Below are 2,653 nucleotides of genomic sequence, written 5' to 3' on the forward strand. Positions count from 1 at the left end.
CCACCTTTAAACCATTCACGATGAGACTTGTGATGGGAAAAAGAAGAGTTAGTGCAATTGGAGGATATGGATTCGCCTAAGCAATTGGATTCCTACTTGTCCCTTTCGCAAAACTCGCCGAATTAATGGACAGGCAGAGGTTAATATGTCAATAAAGGCGACTCGTACTAGATTTTGTGTGCATAAGTAGATGGCTTTGGTGCCTATAAAAGCCGGTTTATGGCAGCCAGACGCCTCGCACTCATTCAGCCATAAAGTGGGCAAGGCAGCGACGCCCAGCGAGAAAGAAAGAGATCGAGGATCAGGTCACAGACAGAACCGTGAAGAATCCAGGAGGATGGCACCGGCGGCAGCGAAGACGACGAGGAAAGGACCGTGGACAGAGCAGGAGGACCTTCAACTGGTATGGTTTGTGCGCTTGTTCGGTGAACGTCGTTGGGATTTCTTAGCCAAGGTATCAGGTTTGAGCGGTGGCGGGGGAAATAGCTAGGGAGGTCCCTGATCGGGCCTCGCCTAAAGAGTGTCACCACGCAGTGCTGGTTTAACCTTAACCTCCATGCCTCTCCTCCTCCTCATCTCGCAGGTCTTAACAGAACAGGCAAGAGCTGCAGGTTGCGCTGGGTCAACTACCTCCATCCCGGCCTCAAGCACGGCCGCATGACACCCCAGGAAGAACGCCTCGTGCTCCAACTCCACGCTAAGTGGGGCAACAGGTCTTGTCTCTACATCAAGATCACGAGTGTGCATATTTTCTTGTGCTTTAATCTTGTGCTTGTAGGTGGTCTCGCATTGCTCGGAAGCTCCCCGGCCGCACTGACAACGAGATCAAGAACTACTGGAGGACTCTCATGAGAAAGAAGGCGCAGGAGAGGAATGGGAATGCTATCTCTTCCTCATCTCCATCCTCCTCATCGACTTCCAGTAATGCCGCCTCTCATGGAATCGGTAGCATCCCAGCGGGGAACTCCCTGGATCTCTCAGAGGTCAAAGGGTACACGACGGATCAGATATGGAATGAGATCGCTGCGTCGGACTCAGTCAGCAATCTCACTTTCGAAGAGTACAAGGGAGGTTCGGGTTGCAGCTGCATGGTCGGCACTCCAGTGGCTTCCCCCATCTGGGAAGCTTGCGAGTCACTGTGGAGGATCGATACTGAAGACATGACGACGATGACCTCCATGCCCGACTTCTTCGAATCTTACTGCAGCAAGCAGAGAATAGATTCTCAGAAGCATTAAGCTTTAACTATAGCTGTTTTTTCTCAATTCCCGTGGTCTGAGATGCTTTAGGATAGCTCTAGATGTCTGTAAAGTTTAGCTAGATGAATAATCTGTTAGTAATCCAAGTTATCTACGTAGAAGCTAAGCTTGCCCTAAAATATGATGGTTGTAAGCAAGTAATAGCTAATCCAATTGAAGTACTTTCTATGTGAACATACAAATATGTTTTTTTTTATTATTTTAATTTTAATTTTAATTTTAAATTTGATATCTTTTTAATCTGAAGTTACGAGCAGTGACGTGTTAGCAAAAAAAGCTATCTAATAGAATTGGATGGTGCCGCTCTACCAATCAAGCAGTGACCTGTCTGCAACTATTCTGCAGGATTGATTATGTGCTGTTGTCGTGCAACAATTTGAAGCTTTAGAGATTGCATAGCCACGTATTAGAAAGTAAAACTACTAGGAACAAAGCTTTGATAAAAAGGTCCATATTAGAAAATTTAGAGATAGAACAGTTCAAATGTATACTTCTGAAAGACCAACCTTTAATGAAATTTAATCAAATGTGTACCGACCAACCCACTATCTCCCCCAGAAGTGTGAGTTCATCAATGAAATTAAGTACTTTAGCTTTTAATTTCTTGCCACATCCCTCTCCGAACAATCTATAAACTGTTGGGAGGTGATGCATGTGTTGAATAAAGCTTAACCATTGCAAACTAAAATGAGCATTATGTGAGAAGAGAGGTAGGTTATTCTGATGTAACAAGTGAGTGTTGAGAGTGAGCATTACAACAATAAACAAGTTGATGCACCAATGTTTTTTCTCATTTTGATGCATCACTCTTAACTAGAGCCTCTTCGATCGAAAGCTATATCTTAACTCACTTTGCTTCACTTAGACCAACCTATCACGTTTAGGAATTCAATAAACTCGACCGCTAGACCACTGACAATTTGGGCAAGTTAAACCTTTGTAAACCTACCAGATCTTTCATCACATACTCTAGCTTAATTTATCTTTCGACTTGGGCAAACTTAACCACTATCCTAAGAAAACTCAGCCAAACTTCTCTCAAATAGGTAAGAATTTCGGTGGTGAGCAAACTTACATTATCGCTTCGTCTATGGGAAAAGAGGTTAGATACAGAGACAATAAGGGAGGAGAATATAACACTGCTAAGTTCATCAAATTCACTCATGAAGAGTGTGCCATAGGGGGGTGGCTAAGTAAGGAGGAGAAGAATTTGTGGTCTCGCTTGCAAATGAAAAGTTGTTCGACTCGTATGTGCCTCTAAGGCCCTAATAAGTCAATAGTCTTAGAGAAATTTGAGAGGTGATGAGCTCATAGCTAAAGATGATAGAAAGAATGCTTGGAAAGGCATTTCCATAATTGGACACGGAAAAGTGAAATTGAAAAAGCTAAGGATT

At 43.5% G+C, this 2,653-nt stretch overlaps 1 protein-coding gene across 1 annotated transcript; it reads left to right on the forward strand.

Annotated features, from left to right (window-relative positions):
* Positions 1-237: 237 nt before the first annotated feature.
* On the forward strand, positions 238-1,485 carry LOC122045641 (myb-related protein MYBAS1-like). Its single transcript, XM_042605954.1, has 3 exons — positions 238-461; positions 584-713; positions 779-1,485. The coding sequence occupies exons 1-3, from the start codon at positions 338-340 to the stop codon at positions 1,236-1,238; spliced, it is 714 nt and encodes a 237-aa protein (XP_042461888.1). The 5' UTR covers positions 238-337; the 3' UTR covers positions 1,239-1,485.
* The last annotated feature ends 1,168 nt before the right edge of the window (positions 1,486-2,653 follow it).

This window comes from Zingiber officinale, chromosome 2B (genome assembly GCF_018446385.1).
Source record: "Zingiber officinale cultivar Zhangliang chromosome 2B, Zo_v1.1, whole genome shotgun sequence".
Lineage (NCBI taxonomy): Eukaryota > Viridiplantae > Streptophyta > Magnoliopsida > Zingiberales > Zingiberaceae > Zingiber > Zingiber officinale.